At 55.5% G+C, this 15,222-nt stretch overlaps 7 protein-coding genes across 7 annotated transcripts; all 7 read left to right on the top strand.

The window, feature by feature from the left end:
• The first annotated feature begins 250 nt into the window (after window positions 1-250).
• On the top strand, window positions 251-3,003 carry M421DRAFT_147752 (uncharacterized protein). The gene is made up of 6 exons (XM_033587549.1): window positions 251-748; window positions 796-1,000; window positions 1,057-1,088; window positions 1,140-2,433; window positions 2,493-2,665; window positions 2,720-3,003. The coding sequence occupies exons 1-6, from the start codon at window positions 332-334 to the stop codon at window positions 2,771-2,773; spliced, it is 2,175 nt and encodes a 724-aa protein (XP_033448740.1). The 5' UTR covers window positions 251-331; the 3' UTR covers window positions 2,774-3,003.
• Window positions 3,004-3,812: 809 nt separating this feature from the next.
• M421DRAFT_62912 (uncharacterized protein) lies at window positions 3,813-5,098 on the top strand (the record flags this gene model as incomplete). Its single annotated transcript, XM_033596016.1, has 2 exons — window positions 3,813-4,107; window positions 4,377-5,098. 2 exons carry the CDS (start codon window positions 3,813-3,815, stop codon window positions 5,096-5,098), a joined length of 1,017 nt encoding a protein of 338 aa, XP_033448741.1.
• Window positions 5,099-5,321: 223 nt separating this feature from the next.
• M421DRAFT_147793 (sphingolipid delta4-desaturase) lies at window positions 5,322-6,834 on the top strand. The gene is made up of 2 exons (XM_033587550.1): window positions 5,322-5,593; window positions 5,654-6,834. The coding sequence occupies exons 1-2, from the start codon at window positions 5,405-5,407 to the stop codon at window positions 6,641-6,643; spliced, it is 1,179 nt and encodes a 392-aa protein (XP_033448742.1). The 5' UTR covers window positions 5,322-5,404; the 3' UTR covers window positions 6,644-6,834.
• A 1,801-nt stretch (window positions 6,835-8,635) lies between these two features.
• Window positions 8,636-8,824, top strand: M421DRAFT_62465 (uncharacterized protein; the record flags this gene model as incomplete). The annotated part of the gene is made up of 1 exon (XM_033595970.1): window positions 8,636-8,824. A coding segment is annotated over one exon (189 nt), but the record flags the coding sequence as incomplete, so codon positions are not given.
• A 343-nt stretch (window positions 8,825-9,167) lies between these two features.
• M421DRAFT_420385 (tripeptidyl-peptidase 1 precursor) lies at window positions 9,168-11,369 on the top strand. Its single transcript, XM_033592462.1, has 2 exons — window positions 9,168-9,501; window positions 9,553-11,369. The coding sequence occupies exons 1-2, from the start codon at window positions 9,411-9,413 to the stop codon at window positions 11,250-11,252; spliced, it is 1,791 nt and encodes a 596-aa protein (XP_033448744.1). The 5' UTR covers window positions 9,168-9,410; the 3' UTR covers window positions 11,253-11,369.
• A 107-nt stretch (window positions 11,370-11,476) lies between these two features.
• Window positions 11,477-12,934, top strand: M421DRAFT_100838 (Rtt106-domain-containing protein; the record flags this gene model as incomplete). Its single annotated transcript, XM_033586571.1, has 2 exons — window positions 11,477-12,353; window positions 12,408-12,934. The coding sequence occupies 2 exons, from the start codon at window positions 11,477-11,479 to the stop codon at window positions 12,932-12,934; spliced, it is 1,404 nt and encodes a 467-aa protein (XP_033448745.1).
• A 358-nt stretch (window positions 12,935-13,292) lies between these two features.
• Window positions 13,293-14,675, top strand: M421DRAFT_92243 (uncharacterized protein; the record flags this gene model as incomplete). The annotated part of the gene is made up of 1 exon (XM_033598021.1): window positions 13,293-14,675. The coding sequence occupies one exon, from the start codon at window positions 13,293-13,295 to the stop codon at window positions 14,673-14,675; it is 1,383 nt and encodes a 460-aa protein (XP_033448746.1).
• Between the last annotated feature and the right edge of the window lie 547 nt (window positions 14,676-15,222).

A 15,222-nucleotide genomic window follows, 5' to 3' on the forward strand; every position in this document is an offset into this window, starting at 1 on the left:
CGGAGTCTTCGAGCACGAAGCATTGAACTATGAGGTATCTACTGTGCTGTCAAAATGCTTATCAGCTGCCTCGGCGATCTGCAACTGGCTCGCCTGCGCGACGTTGCTTGCGTACGACGTCACTATTGATAATGTGCGGTCGTATGGCAAGAGCGAACCCTGGTAAGGACGCAAATAGCGATGCCAAGTTTGCAACCTCGGGTGGCAATCGTACCCGACCCCGCGTGGAATGCAGCCACCCTCGATTTTGGTGCTGCAACCGCAGAGCCGCAATCCTGGCGCCTGATGTGCCCCTCATCAGCGCGCACGAACATCCCCACACTTCGCAATAATGAGTTCAGATTCGACAACGCGTGTGGTGCCTCCTGGTCGTCGACGAGACAAGCCCATTGTCAGTTGCACACTTTGTCGACGCAGGAAGCTGAAGTGCGATCGTCAAAGTCCTTGCAAAACATGCGTCGACCGAGGTCTTGCCTTATCATGCACGTACGTGCGAAGCGCACCAACGGTCCAAGAGCCAAAAGTACCTCACAGTGTGCACGATCGCATTGACCAACTGGAGAAGCTTGTGACGTCGCTCATGGGCAGCAAAGAAGTCAACCATGGAACTCCGACTACACCTGCTATGCCACATCTTCAGCACTTCGACGAAGATGCCGAAATACCAAACATGCCAGACCGTGTACGCTTCACCGGTGACACAACGAGCTACACGAATAGTGCGCATTGGGCTAGCATCTTGGACGGGGTTTGTAACCTGCATCGAGCTGGTGCACTCCACTGACGCATGTGCAGATATCAGAGCTTCGCGAACATCTCGATGAGATACCCTCTACAGCCCACGCACGAGATGACACCTCCACAGAAGTGCCGGGTCCGGAAATCTTGTTTGGTCGCCAAAGGCACGCGTCGAAACAGGAGCTGCTCGCGGCATTACCTCCAAGAACAGAAGCCGATCAGCTCATCTCCACATTTTTCGCATCCATGGAAACATCGCCAAGTAAGACCCATATGCTCTGCAGACAGATCTTGTGTGGCCTTGACTAACAGGTGTAGACCTGGTGCACAAGCCGACGTTCTTGAAAGAAGTCAGAGCCCCCCATAGATTCGACGAAAGAATGACTGACGAGTTCTTTTAGTATGAGAAGTTCTGGAATCAACCCTTCGAAACGCCGGTCATGTGGCTCGGGCTATTCTTCTCCATCCTCGCTCTAGGTGCACAATTCCAGTCAGGCCTTGAAGATCACGGGGCTGTATTGTCAGGAGGAGCCACGCTCTCACTGTTCACTGCGCGCATCGACTTCTACCGTGAGAAGCTCGTTCAGTGTCTTATCCTTGCGAATTACGCAAAATGTCCTCCATACACCGTGGAAACTCTCATCATGTACTTTGGCAACGAGTACCTACGCTCGGTGGACTCACAGTTCAGCATGTCCATTCTTGTCGGTATTGTTGTCCGGATCGCGTTCCGCATGGGCTATCACAGGGAGCCGTCGCGTTTTCCAGACATCCCACCATTCAGAGCAGAGATGAGGCGCAGGACGTGGCTGCTGGTCATGTCACTGGACCTCGCTACTTCATCTCAAGTCGGCTTACCTAGAATCATTCAGCCGTTCATGTGCGACACGCGAGAGCCGAGTAATTTGCTTGAGGAAGACCTCCATGAAGACATCCTCGAATTGCCTCCTCCCCGACCGGAGACTGAGCTGACGTCGTCTCTGTACACAGTGGTTCTGACCCGTGTGCGGCTTGCGCATGCACGAGTCATGGACCTGATGAACTCGACGTCACAACCTCCATATCGCGAAGTCATGGAGCTAGATGCCATGTTCAGAGAGGTCTACGCACAGCTGCCAGATTGCGCTAAATCGATACCAGGAGAAGACTTCGACGAAACGCTCTCGCCGGCTTCAATGCGGCGATGCTATCTCGGATTATCGTTCCTGAAGAGCGAGCTACAGTTGCATCGTCCATACTTGCTACTCGGTCGCACCGATCCCAGCTACGACTACTCGAGACGAGTATGTCTGAACGCCGCAACTGAGATGTTGGGATTCCAAAAAAGAGTCGAGAGTGAAATGCGACCAGGCGGAAAGTTGTGGTCTCCAGCAATGCAAAGCTTCACTCTCAGCTGGTACATGTCCTCGATTGTGGCCCATGACTTCCTTCTCGCAACGACGGTTCTCGTCCTTGACCTGGACGCTGATCTCACCTCACCCATACCACACATGCCTTCCACTCCTTCTAGCTCTGTTCAACTCGACCACGCGCCGCCAACACGCTCCGACATCATCGAGGCGCTACAAAACGCACACGCAATATGGATGAAGGCAAGCCAAAGATCGCACGAGGCACGGAAGGTGGCAGCTGCAGTCAGGTTGGTGCTCAATAGGGCGACGTCGAGCACGAGCGCTCCACAAAGCCAAACATGGAGTAAGTGACGCTTTAACCGGGACTTAAAACTACGCATAGTCTCTGACAGCAAATTCCAGGAAACATGGCGCCGGAGCAGGCTTTGACCACGTCCCCAGCGTCATCGTTTGATTTCAACGATTTCACCGCCGAAGCTACGGATCCTAACTACCAGTTCACTCGTGACTACGCAAATCCGTTCCTCATGCCCGACATTCCCATGGACTTGGATGCTTTTACACAGAGTTTCTGGGTACGATACAAACATAGGTCATTCTTGGAAGAACTTAGCTAACTTCTCTGCAAGGGTGGATTTCCATCGGATCTCCAACCAGCGCAGGGCCAACACCCTCCGTTCTAAGGGGCCACAGAAAGGTTAGCTAGTCTGAACATGAAATGCAACTGACCACGAGCCTTGCGTCCCCTTCGTTGAAGCGCCCTAAACTGCACGCTTCCAGTCACTGCATACAGGAAAGCTGCCATCGAACGCACAATGGCCACGCAAAGGAGGAGTTGGAGAGGCGTTGATTGGTCTTTTGCGGACTATACCCCAAAGCAGATGCATCCTGGCTGTCTCAACTGAATGCACAGAAACCATGCAACAGACTGGAGATTGCGTTACTCTGGCACTATTATGTTTCCGATCTGCGCAGGCATTGTATCGTCGAGTCCAGACGCAGCGAGTCAACAGCATCGAAGATCAGTCGATTATGCAGCCTAAAGAGGTGAAAATTGCGATCGCATTACCTTTCCGGCATCTTCTGGGCTGCTTCATGCCGGTTTGAGGTCATCCGTGTCTTGACAGATGACTGAAGCTGTTCATGTCGCACCATTTGTTGCTTGGACAAGGTCTAAGCTTGCATCATCACTTGCCAACCTCGACGTCGAGAACGATCATTGGACTTGTTTGTTTTTGGAAAGGCATTGTTGTCATATCGCTGTTTCATGGTGCTTGTACTGACGTAGATGCATCTTTCGACATGTGCGCGACATCGAGTCTAGCCATATCTTCGCTTGGAGCTTGCCAGCAGCACCAACCCGATTCATCGCGCTTTCAGTCTGCGAACGGCACGACCCAGGCAGGCCGTTCATATGTCTGCGGGTGCTAACGCATTCGCAGGCTAACCGCCCCCCCCCCCCCCCCCCCCCCCCCCGCTGGTGCGACAGCTCACCTGCCCGGGACTATTGCCCACACACACCCATGGACAGGAATATTCCCAGAAACAACTCGCTTCGTCTTAGTGTACTGAAACATAGCGTCATGGCTGCGTGAACGCCCCACTCCCTCTACCTACTGCTCTTCTTAACTTGAGCTTTAATGTGAACTGAGCCGTAGTTCACGATGCGATAGCACGACTCTCTGTATCAGGCGCACCGCGACTGTACAGACGGCGCATACCATGGAGGCTACCGTGCAGCACCCACCCGTCTTCCAGGAGGAGAAAATCTCCATCGAACCTGACCTAGGAGACCAACGGCAATCGACATTCAAGGCGCTGCCCGCACCGCCGAAGACGCCAAAGAGAGTGCTGATGAAGTACCGATTCTCTGGTGTGTTTCCACTCATACTGTCGCTCGCCGCATTCGCCCTCAGTCTAGTTGTGGTGCTGGCTGGACAGAACGTGGGCGTGTTAGAGGGGCAATATCTTGTCGCTGTACGTCACTTGTCAGCCAGTCAATTTATGAATCTAACGCGTGCATGCAGCTGAATACCTCCAGGCTTGGTCAAGACATAGTCACGTTCGAGAGAGCAAGCGCCTCGTCGACGACACCGGCTGCTCCCGCATCAGGGTCTTCCACATCGAATCCGCTCGATTCGCTGAATCCCTTGTCGACCAACAGTCCTCTCAACCCAGAAAATCCAGACAGCCCTCTCAACAGCCTTGGCGACTTGCTGGGCAATCTTGCAAACAACCTGACGGATGCCGTCGATGATGGACTTGGCGATGCTATCAACGGTGTAGTCACGAACTTGGTCAATCAGACAGGCATCAAGGACTTCTACTACGCCTACCTCCAGAAGGTCTGTTCTGGGAGCGCCGGAGAAGACGGCAGCAACGCGGACAGAGCCAAGATCGACGACTGCCGTAGCTACGAGGACGCAGGCCTATCAGCTCTGAGCAGGAGGATCCGCTCGTCACTCGTGGTGGGCGAGACGCGGGTGTCGGTCCCGCTGCTTGCCAAGCTCGTCTCTTCGCTCGAAAGCATCCTGGGCACCCTGAACGCGCTGCGTGTAGCCATCTTCGCCTTCCTCGTCATCGCGCTCGTCGCGTCACTCATGTCCGCCGTCTCGGTTCTGCCGGCCGTGTACTTCCCCCACTCGCGTCTCCTGGTCTACGCCAACGTGTTCTGGCCTGCGCTGGCGAGCGCGAGCGCGTTTCTCGCCGCAGTCATAGCGTCAGCGATAGCCGTGCTTGTCGGCGCTGTGGGTGGCTTCAGCAACACGGTCGGGGTTCAGATTGGTCGGGGAGCAACAGCGCTGCTGTTTGTGTGGCTGAGCGCCGTCTTCACGGGCTTAGGCGCGGGCTACTGGGCCAGCGTGTGGTTTGTCGAGACCAGGAGGTCGAGCTTCATGAAGCGCGGGCGCGACGATGATGAGGTGGGCAACTGGCGCGGTGTTGCGAGGGAGGTCTGGCGCGATCTCAATGGCAGGCGCAGGAAGCCCAGCATGCGAGCAGGTCTCTAGAAATTGAATATATGCAAGCAAGGACCGTGCCAGCCAAAGACACGTGCAAGCCAAAGACACGTGCACGCCAAAAACGTGCAAGCAGGCGCTGAGTCTGGCCGCGCCCCTGATGGGCGGTGGCGGGTGGCGTTGCTCTTAGCCAATCGGACGGCGAGCCCACCGCCCCCGGTCCTCGCCTCCACAGGGTCCCCGCCAAGCCAGGGGAGCTCAGCGGCCGCAGACATTTCGACATGGCGTCGCTCGCACAGTAACGACGGCCAGTACGAAGTAGTCACACTCATTTTCGCAGCAACAATATCTCCCACAATGCGGGCCTCCACGACGACGGCGATGACAAAGCCGCCCCGCGAGCCGGCTAGGCGCAGCTTTACCGTCACGGCTGAGAAGCAGCAGCCGCCGGCGCAGGCGGACCACGACCAAGATCACTTCTTCTGGACGTATACTGAGGAGCCGCACCGCACACGGCGCATGGCTATTATCAAGGCCCATCCAGAGGTATGTCAATGCCTCAATGCCACATATCCTACGCCCCAAACCTGATCCTAACGACGCCAGGTCACCAAGCTCTGCGGCCCCGAGCCCCTCACCAAATACGTCGTCCTGCTCGTTGTATCCATCCAGATCGCCTGTGCTGTCCTCCTGCGCGACACGCCCTTCCTGTCGTGGCGCTTCTTCCTCACCGCCTACGTCGTCGGCGCCACGGCCAACCAGAACCTGTTCCTCGCCATCCACGAGATCTCGCACAATCTGGCCTTCCGTGCGCCGCTGGCCAACCGCCTCATCGCCGTCTTCGCCAACCTGCCCATCGGCATCCCGTACAGCGCCTCGTTCCGCCCGTACCACCTCACCCACCACAAGTCGCTTGGCGTCAACGGCCTCGACACGGACCTGCCCACGGCCTTTGAGGCCTGGTTTCTCGACTCGGTCGCCGGCAAGGCCTTCTTCTGCACCTGCCAGATCCTGTTCTACGCCCTGCGGCCCATGTTCATCTACAACCTGCCGCTGACCAAGATGCACCTCTTCAACATCGTCGCTCAGCTGGCCTTCGACTACGCCCTCGTGCGCTTCGCCGGGGCACGCGCCCTGGCCTACTTGATCCTGAGTAGCTTTCTGGCCGGCTCGCTGCACCCCTGCGCCGGCCACTTCATCGCCGAGCACTACGTCTTCGAGAAGCCGGGGCAGAAAGACGCCACCAACCCCGCCAGCAACCTCCCTGTCCCGGAGACGTACTCGTACTACGGCGTGCTCAACCTGCTCACGTATAACGTCGGCCTGCACAACGAGCACCACGACTTCCCCGCCGTGCCGTGGACCCGCCTGCCCCAGCTGAACCGGATTGCGCACGAGTTCTACGACGACCTGCCCGTGCACAAGAGCTGGGTCTACGTCATGTGGCAGTTTGTCATGGACAAGGACATCAGTCTGTGGTGCCGCGTGAAGCGCGAGGAGGGCGGGCGCAAGGTCGGCGCTGGCGCTGGCAGCCGCTGGAGCGAGGAGGAGCTCGGCAGCAACGAGAAGAAGGGCCGCATTCCTGGGGTGTTTTGATCGTTCGGCTGTACGTGATTTGCGTGCGTTGGCGTTTTGGCGGTGCGATATTAAGGGTTTTTATAATCGATTTTGGAGTATGTCATGGTTACGTGAAGAATGAGAGAACGACTATTTGCTAGCCACCTACATGTCCAACTCCAATATCCACATGTCCTTGAAATTCCAAGTCGCGCTCCACGTCACTCCAAGTCAAGTATCCAACAGAGGATGTCTGCCCCCTCTTCATTCAGACTCGTACGCGAAGCACCCTCTGTCCGAAAGGCTCATGCCATACCTAGCCAACTCACTCCGGAACCTATCCATCCACTCCATGCCCCCAGCGCTCGTGTCGTCTGGGCTCGAAGCAGCGAAGGACGTGCACTGCGACTGCGCATTATATTTAACCACGGTTGCTACAAGGCGCAATAAGTTGAGACCACAGTCTGCCGCCATCTTGTCGTAGTCGGGCTCGTCTTGTGAGAGGAGGCAGTTTCTCAAGCTGTACAGTGCTAGGAAATGATGCGTCGTGGCGTCGTCCAGGCCCACGTTGAGTGGGAGAACGGCCTGGAGAATATCGACGAAGTACATCTCCGTCGTGCGCTAGGGGTGTTCTGCACCGTCGACTTGGCTCCAGCTCTGGCGCACAGAAGATGCGACGTCCGCCAGCGCGTTTGTGTAACGCGTCGAATCGCCCCTCCTGGGCGCTGACGGGAAACGTTCCGTCATTTGAAGAGTTTGGAAAGGTGGAGGCGGACAGGCCAAAGGGCAGGTTGAAAAAGATCAAGACCGAGATTCGCATAGGAACCATTTTGAAATGCTCAGCTCAGCGGTAATTGTGACACATGTGCGAGACGCCAGGAATAAATCATACCATCATGATCGCAGCCTTGACCACTCAACCATTCGTCGAACACCCCATCTCTGACTTCACCGTACATGGTGGTCATTTCTTCTGGCAGGAACACTTTCATTGCAACCTTTCTCTGTCATACAAATCCTCTACTACTTTTTGCAGCCTGTCATACCTAGGGTTGACCCGACAGGTAACAATCTTGACAAAAGGCGCCGTGTCATGAGCTCCGTCTGTTATTGGATAATCGTACACTTCCTGTTCCTATAGGAAGAACAATGCATTCAAGACACGATTAGAGGGCCTCGGTGTCAACATGTACATAAAAATCACACCACGTCCAGCGTTCGTCACTGCTTTCACCATCTCCCGCCAACCCTGCAAGATAACGCGGATCTGATCTCGCCCAGGCCAGGTGCACCTCGTTCGGACTAGCGTCTTCCAGGGCTGGTCGGTTTTCTTTGGTCATCATATGGAATGTCTATGTCAGGCGTTCTCCGTCCATGTATAGCCGTCGTACTCGGGAAAAGACGGTGGATTTAGGAAGTAATAAATGTGTGCCACGCAGCGCCGTCCTGATAGCTACATCTATAGACTATGAAGCCCATCTAGTCACAAAGCGAATCGGGCCCGGAGCGCTGCAATACAATCGCGACATGAAGGTTGAGAGCTTCCAACAGTCGGTAATTTGGGTGCGGACTGTGAACTGTGGTATTAGCCTTCGAGTCACAGCCTTGCGGATAGCAATCACGGGCCGAGGAGAGTGTTGGGAATAATCGGGTTGGTCGTAAAGATGATAGATAAACAGACGGTGGTCTTGCTGTTCCTTATTGGGGCAAAGTCGGACCGATCCTGCGGCAAAAGTGTGTAGATATTGTACTTTGTAGCCGTCAGATATTCTTTCCAAAGTTAGCATGCTTGCAGATTGTAACAAAGTACCTTTAAGCTGTTAAGGTGGAAAAAGCTAGAGCTATATCCTCTACGCCTGATAAAGAGTCTCTGCTAGGGACGTGCTCTCTGTATCTTTGGTTAAAATGCTCCAACGTCCGTTCCACCTGTGCAAAGAGCAGTTCCGTCTTCGGGACACACAACGGCTATAGGAGACGTTGACGACAGCCGCTTCAAGGCGCCTCAGGCGACAAGCGAATGGGTGACAGCAAAAAACAAAAACATACAACAGCGGGTATTCGCTAGTGGTCACCCACCTAACTACTAATCCGCCGGTACGTTGCTTAAATAGGGCTGAGCGAACGGGAAGCCTTGTTTTCAACGTCCTATGGTCGTATGTGAAATTCAACATTGGTAGTGTTCTATATATTTTCAGTCATTTGCGGCTGCTCGCCGTGTGACGCAGTCGACATCTGACAACCTGTCTCGAGCTTTACGGCAGTCTGTTCGTCGTTGGTCGTGAGCGGCAGCCACTGTGGGCCCTCAATCTTATAATATCGAGCCGGTGGCATTTGTAAGTTGTCGCTGGTGAGCAAGTTGTCGTTGCGATTGTTAGTCACTCTCCCTATCGTGCCATCGCGTTCTAGGAAGGTGGATCGAGTGCACACTGCGAAACGCGGTGGAGCAGCACCTCTTACGCCAATCATGTTCTCCAGCGGTATAACCTCATCTCCTTCTAATGCAGACTAAAGCCTGGCAGGCACGGAGCGCCAGGCATATTATCGCGCCCTAGTGCCCAAAATGGCAGGAGCTTGAGGTCATCCAAGCTTCGTCAAGACCCACGATGGGAGGCTTGACTTTGCTTGGTTTTGTGCCGATAGCAACGTGCGACAGGCGATTCACGGCTAACTGGAGAAGGCAGTTGAGAGACAAGATGTAGGCACAAGATGCAGGTACGAGGGGTCATGGTCGAGAGTACTTAAACACGGGACGGTACCATATTGGACAGCAGTGCTTTCGCTCAAGTCAATCGCACCAGTAGTAGACATGGCACCTGTTCTCAGCTTCCTCATCGGCTCCTTGTTGGCGGCAAGGGGCCTTGCAGAACCTTTCGAGAAGCTCTTTGCTGTTCCTGAGGGTACGTACAATCGAATTTTACTGCTCTATGGCACGTATTGACTGATCGCAGGATGGAAGGCCACCGGCCTCGCCGACGATTCCCAGGTCCTCAAGCTGCAGATTGCGCTCCAGCAGGGTGATGCTGAGGCTTTCGAGCAGCACGTCATGGATGTGTCGACCCCCAGCAACAAGAAGTATGGACAGCACTTCCAGTCGCATGAGGAGATGAAGAAGATGCTGCTCCCCACCGAGGAGGCGTCCTCCTCTGTGGCGGCCTGGCTCAAGGCTGCCGGTGTTGAGAATGTCGAGACGGATGCCGACTGGGTCACCTTCAAGACCACTGTTGGCGTTGCCAACAAGATGCTCGAGACCCAGTTCGCCTGGTACGTCTCTGAGGAGGCGAAGCCCCGCAAGGTCCTTCGTGCTCTTGAGTACTCTGTGCCTGAGGAAGTTGCTTCCTACATCAACCTCGTTCAGCCTACCACCCGCTTCGCTGCCATTCGCGCAAACCACGAGACCGGAAGGGAGATATCCGGTCTTCAAGTCATTGAGGGAGCCGCCAGCGTCAATGCCACCGTTAACTGTGATGTTCGCATCACCCCTAAGTGCTTGAAGCAGCTCTACCAGATCGACTACACGCCTGAAGCGAAGAGTGGCAGCAAGGCAGCTTTCGCTTCCTACCTCGAGGAGTACGCTCGCTACAACGACTTGGCTCTGCTCGAAAAGAACTTCTTCCCGGAGGCCATCGGTCAGAACTTTACTGTCATCCAGTACAACGGCGGTCTTAACGACCAGAACTCCTCCGATGACAGTGGTGAGGCCAACCTGGACGCCCAGTACATGCTCAGTATGGCCCAGCCCCTCCCCGTCACCGAGTTCAGCACGGGTGGCCGCGGTCCCTGGGTCGCAGATCTCGATCAGCCCAAAGAGTCTGACAGCGCCAACGAGCCCTACCTTGCATTTCTCCAAAACGTCCTGAAAATGTCGCAGAAGGACCTCCCCCAGGTCATCTCAACCTCGTATGGCGAGAACGAGCAGAGCGTCCCTAAGTCTTACGCTTTGTCCGTCTGCAATCTCTTCGCTCAGCTCAGCTCTCGCGGTGTCAGTGTCATCTTCTCCTCTGGTGACTCTGGTGTCGGTTCCGCCTGCCAGAGCAACGACGGCAAGAATACGACCATGTTCCAGCCTCAGTACCCTGCCAGTTGCCCCTGGGTGACATCTGTCGGCTCTACCCGCTACCTCAACGAGACGGCTACCTACTTCTCATCTGGTGGTTTCTCCAACTACTGGCCGCGCCCTTCATACCAGGACGATGCGATCAAGGCCTACTTCCACACGCTCGGTGATAAGAACAAGCCCTACTTCAACCGTCACGGCCGTGGCTTCCCCGACGTCGCCGCTCAGGGCGTAAACTACCTTGTCTACGACCAGGGTGTGCTCAAGGGTTTCCAGGGCACATCCTGCTCTGCGCCTACGTTCGGTGGTATGGTAGCTCTTCTCAACGACGCCCGTTTGAGGTCCAAGAAGCCTTCCCTGGGTTTCCTGAACCCGCTGCTGTACTCCAACCCTCATGCGCTGAACGACGTTGTCCTCGGTGGAAGCACGGGCTGCGACGGCCACGCCAGGTTCAACGGCCCACCCAACGGCAGCCCCGTCATCCCGTATGCCAGCTGGAACGCGACTGCTGGATGGGACCCTGTCACAGGTCTGGGTACGCCTAATTTCCCCAAACTCCTCAAGGCTGCAGTTCCCAGCCGCTACAGGGCTTGATTGAAGGTGGGGATGTTGGGTGGGGATGATTGTATATATTCAAATGATGAACGATAATCAATTTATAAAATGATCAACTACCCTGCATGTAAACAAACGTTGGATGTTTATTGAGGCGTAAAGCGTGTGAAGAAGCATGGTTGTTCTGTGATGTCAGCGACGTACCGTAAATTTGGGCAGTCCGCGCGGGCGCGTCTTCCTCACCAACACCCAAACACACGACCATGGCGTTCACAGCGCTCAACAGCCAGCCTCCAGTACAGCCATTGCCGGTGCGGGCGCCGGCGGCTAAGCCCATTGAAGCGCCAGTCGTACCCATTCGGCATCCACAGGAGATCGATGCTGCATTTGCAGCCAATTCAGATCTGCGCAAGCGTGTGCACGCCGCCATAGATCAGGACCCTTCGCAGAGCATGCTCTTTCGCGATATCTCGGCGTTCATTCTGAGCCAGACGTCTCAGTCGCCTGCCGAATCGACGACGAAGAAACGCAAGCTTGAGGAGAGCAATGGCGCACCGAATGGCGCACCGGATGGCGCAGCGGCAGGGCGCACAGCAGCTGTACCCGTACCAGGCGTCGGTGGAAGCCTGACGAGCGCCGCGACGCGAGCCTTCAAGACATACACTGGTGTCAGCTTCTCGATACCTCAGCGCAAGAAGTTCACACTTGAACTTGTCGACCAGAGGGATGGTGGGATAAGAGCGATTGGCCCTTCTGGCAATGTCGAGTTTGCGCTGGCGTGGACGGACGTGGACCAGGTCTTCTGCCTGCCCGTGCCGGAGAAAGCCAAGAAGCAGTACAACTTCATCGTCATTCCCGTCCACGGCGATGGTGTGAACCCAGTCCCGGACGAACTGAAAGCCTCCGCGCCAGAGCCGATCGTGTGGACGTTTGAGGAGGCGACGGGGAAAAATATTGTCGAGGGCGAGGATCCGGGACCGGGGCCGATGGCAGAGGCGATGCACCACTGCTTGATGCAAGCGGGCACTGGTAAAGAGGTCATCTTCCCTGATGCAGATGAGTTCGCCAGCGCCATTCCCGAGAGCCATCGCAAGAGCGAGAAGGCGTACCACGTCAAGGCACACAGGGGCAGCAAAGAAGGTGCGTCGCGACATGCACCACAACACCACGATCCACACTGACATGTCTGTCTAGGCTACCTATTCTTCACCTCCGTTGGCATCCTCTACGGCTACAAGAAGCCTCTTGCCTTCTTCGATTTTGCCGCCGTGAACAGCATAGCCTACGCTGCCGTCTTGCGCAACACGTTCAACCTTGTCATCACCACGCAAACACAAGAGATCGAGTTCAGCATGCTCGACCAGGAAAACTTTGCAGGCATAAATGAGTACGTTCAGAAACACGGGCTGCAGGATGCTAGCATGGCAGCCGAGAGACGCGCGAAGAAGCTCAACGTCAACCCGCCGGCGGACAAGGGCAAGGAGAATGGAGCTGTAGCTGGCGCGCAGGCTGAAGAGGAAGAGTCAGAACTGCAGAAAGCAGAACGGGAGCTTCAAGATCAGGAAGACGACGAGGAAGAGGACGATGACTTCGACCCTGGCAGCGAAGGCGAGAGCGAGGGCGAAGGGTCAGACTCGGACGAAGAGGAGGGCGAAGGCGGGTACGATGAGGGCAACACGGCGGGAGTGGAAGAAGGCGAAAGTGAAGAGATGGAAGAGTGAAGCTTGGTGGAAGACATTGTGTACAAACTTCTGTCACCATTGCACAGCCTGCAAAACGTACGGCCTCAAATGATACCCAATACTGTGAGTATGCGTGCAGCAGACCACTGTCAGTCGTGGGTGCCTCCCGTGTCTTGCCTGCAGTAAGCTGCTAAAAAATGAACAGGAAGGGGCGGCTTGCAGGACTGTAGCACTTCACTTATCGACTGGCGCAGGCATCAGCACCATCATACGCAGCATTTACCTACGAGATATCTTTTACTGCTGTCCTGCGTCGACCCTCAATCATCTCTATCCTACACAAAACCTCCAGCGCAAGACTCCGAAAATCTAAGTATTACACTGCAACCTACGGTCCATGGCAGGGCACATCATCCTCGTCTCCTGTTTGCTAGCAATCTGCCTACCCATCATCTGCGTACAGCTGCCTCGCTTCGCGACCGTCAAGGAAGTGCACGCTGAGACCGAGGCAGAAACACGATCCACGCTACTACGACAACGAACACTATCACCATCGGGAGCGCGGGAGGTCCTGCGACGGTTCGCACGATCCTGGTCCGAGGCCAGTCTCGAAATCGCAAGTGCGGACCCGGAGCAGGAGCAAAGTGGCTTTGGAAACGCCGCGGCGCCCTCGGGTGGACGAAGATGGTATACGGGTACATCCAGGGCCACCTTCCAAGGCGACGCGTGTGCGGACGGCAGACGCTCGTCGAAAGAAGAAGTCGAGCTGAGAAAGGCGAGAGCAGGCAAGAAGCCCTGGGACCCGCCATTCAAAAGGCAGCTTGCAGGGACTGAGCTCGCTGGGAAGAGTCCCGTGGGACGGTGGCACGCTGTTACGGACGCTTCACCACCACGCAAAACGGGCCGGGATTTGGAAGCACGAGGTCTTGCAAGGAGATTGTTCCCGCCAGACCCCGTGACTGAGATGGACGGGAGCGAGTATGACCGATTGCAATCACCGCATGAGATACTGAATGGGCGTCCTCCACCGAAGAATCAATCGCAATCGCACGGCATGAAAGCTGGACCATCTAGTGAGCCACAGTCGAGGCCTTCACAGACTGCAAGCATGCCACCTCTACCGACCGATTCAGAGTCTTTGCCGTCGCCGCTTGATGGATCACCGCTGCTCTCTGAGACCTACCTACCGCAAAGCACCCCACCTATCCAGACCAGAGGGCACCGAAGGTGTCGCTGCCACCATTCTGGTCATTCTGGCTCTGAATCCACAGTCCCAGAGCCGCCTAACGTTGCATCAACGGCAGCCAAGGAATCCTACCCATTTGGAGGGGGTCTGCTCTGCCAAACGTGCCCTCGTTCTTGTCCAAGATTGTCTGTCGAGCCCTGCGAACACCCTTCGACCGATTCACCGAAATCCCGACAAGACGACGTTAAAGCCATCCCTCATGAACATCGAAAAGTGACGGGTCATGATCCCTCCGAAAACTCTGCGAAGCAAAGTCCAATGGATACTGGCAAGAGCAGCCCTAAGGACGTTGTAAAGCAAGCTCCCATAGGCGCCCCAAGACCTTCCGGTAAAGACCGCAAGATAAGTATGCCGCTATGGCAAATATTGCTGGTCGCCATGGGGTTCGTCACGTTCGTGTTCGCTGTCGCCATCCTGGTCGCGCATTGCCTGGCTTGGTTCCTGGTGTACAAGACCGAAGCGCGTTTGGGCGAGGTGCGGGCAGGCCTTTTGAGAGGTGGAGAGATGAAGTTGTGCCTCTGCGGTAGAGGCTGAGAACCATAATTTAACACGGAAATGCCGCTCCTGTCAGGCCAAGTACGATCGTTGACATGCCCCAGGCTCGATTGCTGCAGCGATCGTGGCATCCACGTTCCGAATCGTCAATGTTCCGGTCCCAAGTTTCAGTACTCATTGACGCGCTACGCCAGCCTTGTCTGCAGATCATCCGCTTTACCAGATGTCGATACGAGGTTGGCGACGGTTGAGACACGCAAACTGTAAAAATAAACTTCCACTCAGTCCCAGCGTTGTTTGAGCAGCTTTCATCGCCGCAGTCAAATAGGTGCGATACAGAAGATTACAATGCTCTAATTGCCGATGCATCAGGCGTCTTTGGATCGGGATAATGTATGGCTATGCCTCTGCCTGTGCGTTCGTCCTGCTTGATCGCAGACGCAGAAGGCAGGCTGCAATCCCGCGTCGACACGAGTATTACACACCCTATCTCCCAACCATCGACAACTACTCATGAGATCTAGCAACGCGTATTCGTTTCCACTGGCCGCGGAAGTCGAAGTTGAAACTGCCAAAATACAAATAG

The sequence above is a fragment of the Didymella exigua genome, assembly GCF_010094145.1.
Source record: "Didymella exigua CBS 183.55 unplaced genomic scaffold M421scaffold_13, whole genome shotgun sequence".
Lineage (NCBI taxonomy): Eukaryota > Fungi > Ascomycota > Dothideomycetes > Pleosporales > Didymellaceae > Didymella > Didymella exigua.

Bases quoted from the DNA above. Each gene is read 5' to 3' on its own strand.
- M421DRAFT_147752 (XM_033587549.1), top strand. From the start codon at position 332: ATGAGTTCAGATTCGACAACGCGTGTGGTGCCTCCTGGTCGTCGACGA. The intron at 1,001-1,056 runs GTAAGACCCATA...TAACAGGTGTAG, and splicing joins ATCCATGGAAACATCGCCAA to ACCTGGTGCACAAGCCGACG. The intron at 2,434-2,492 runs GTAAGTGACGCT...AGCAAATTCCAG, and splicing joins TCCACAAAGCCAAACATGGA to GAAACATGGCGCCGGAGCAG.
- M421DRAFT_147793 (XM_033587550.1), top strand. From the start codon at position 5,405: ATGCGGGCCTCCACGACGACGGCGATGACAAAGCCGCCCCGCGAGCCG. The intron at 5,594-5,653 runs GTATGTCAATGC...TAACGACGCCAG, and splicing joins TTATCAAGGCCCATCCAGAG to GTCACCAAGCTCTGCGGCCC.
- M421DRAFT_420385 (XM_033592462.1), top strand. From the start codon at position 9,411: ATGGCACCTGTTCTCAGCTTCCTCATCGGCTCCTTGTTGGCGGCAAGG. The intron at 9,502-9,552 runs GTACGTACAATC...GACTGATCGCAG, and splicing joins GCTCTTTGCTGTTCCTGAGG to GATGGAAGGCCACCGGCCTC.